The sequence below is a fragment of the Sipha flava genome, unplaced genomic scaffold, assembly GCF_003268045.1.
Source record: "Sipha flava isolate LNK unplaced genomic scaffold, YSA_version1 38471_pilon_pilon, whole genome shotgun sequence".
Lineage (NCBI taxonomy): Eukaryota > Metazoa > Arthropoda > Insecta > Hemiptera > Aphididae > Sipha > Sipha flava.
Window position 1 is genome coordinate 1 of NW_020273092.1, and position 1,300 is coordinate 1,300.

General features: G+C 41.7%; 1 protein-coding gene across 1 annotated transcript; it reads left to right on the forward strand.

Moving 5' to 3' along the window:
• Positions 1-134: 134 nt before the first annotated feature.
• On the forward strand, positions 135-996 carry LOC112688260. Its single transcript, XM_025561365.1, has 3 exons — positions 135-229; positions 290-445; positions 557-996. The coding sequence occupies exons 1-3, from the start codon at positions 163-165 to the stop codon at positions 922-924; spliced, it is 591 nt and encodes a 196-aa protein (XP_025417150.1). The 5' UTR covers positions 135-162; the 3' UTR covers positions 925-996.
• The last annotated feature ends 304 nt before the right edge of the window (positions 997-1,300 follow it).

Consider the following 1,300-nt stretch of genomic DNA (forward strand, 5'->3'; position numbering starts at 1 on the left):
AAACGGTTTAAAATTATACATAATGTGAAACTACGGAGACACAATTTCTTCGTTTGAAATAAAATATTTGTTTTATTCACTTGTATTTTTTCTCAGCTTATTCGCTTACATACTTTGTAATTACATTTAGGTATACTACATTCATCGTGCATTTTCGTTAAGATGTTGGTTTCCTTTATTATCATCACGATTCTGCAGTTGCATCCAGTCGTCTGGTGCCGGCCAATACGTAACTTTTAATAAAATTCAGGAATCGTAAAGATTTGTCTGTAACATGCGTTTGTTCCAGCGATCACTGAACCCGCTCATACGCCGAAGACCTATGTCAAGGATCGATGCATCGTAGACACCAACAACAATAACGAGAAAAGCGTTGGTGAGGCGGTTAAGATGGCTTATCCTCCCGAAGGAACCGGCTTGTTTAGAGATCCCCTGGAAGTGTTGGGTAACGTACATTGGCTTTTTTTCAATCGTATTCTTCTTAAAATAAATAATTTTCGACTTTAAGTGTAATAACAACGTATTTTTTGTTGTTGCTGTAAAACATCGAGAACAGGTCCTATGTTTCCTACGAAAAAGGCGATAAACACTTGCGAGATGCACGTTTCGCTGGTAGCCGACTCCATATCCGACATACGGTTCACCAAAAGAGGCGAAAATATGTGCGTGGAATTGTGCAGTCAGTACAGAACGAACATGATCACTGACGGGCCAGTGGACGTGACGCTGTTACAGGGTTACTGCAATTACTCGAACAGCGTGGATTCGATTGAAAATCTCGACCTGGCCACCACGTGCACTTGCGCGTACAGGGTCCGATGCAATAATAAATCGTCCATGATCATGTACTCGTTTCAGGCGAACTGCAAAGGGTTCATAAAAGTGTCCGTGTCGGAGCCCAACAAATCGATGCCGATCACTTGAACGACAACCGCGTTGCGATGTTACTGCAAAAATGACGCGAAAACATTCGGGTTTATATTTTCCCATCATCGTTCTGCTAGTTTTCACGCACATGCATACGATTGGGCTGCAAACAGTTTCTCTTTTGGATGTTTTACTTGAAATCCACAATTTTTGCTTTCGTGCGGAATACCACCGCAACGAAAACTTTTAATTTAATTTTTTTATTTTTAGTATACGTGCGTCATGTTGTCCAGTGATGCTGATTTAACCTTAAAGGTGTGATTCCTTAGAATGACGCGGCGCGACTCTAATTTTGGACGCGCTAGTACTACTACTGCTATTTTTATACGCAGCTGATTCCTAAGACCGCGGCTGTAGCGTGCGACTGCCGTGT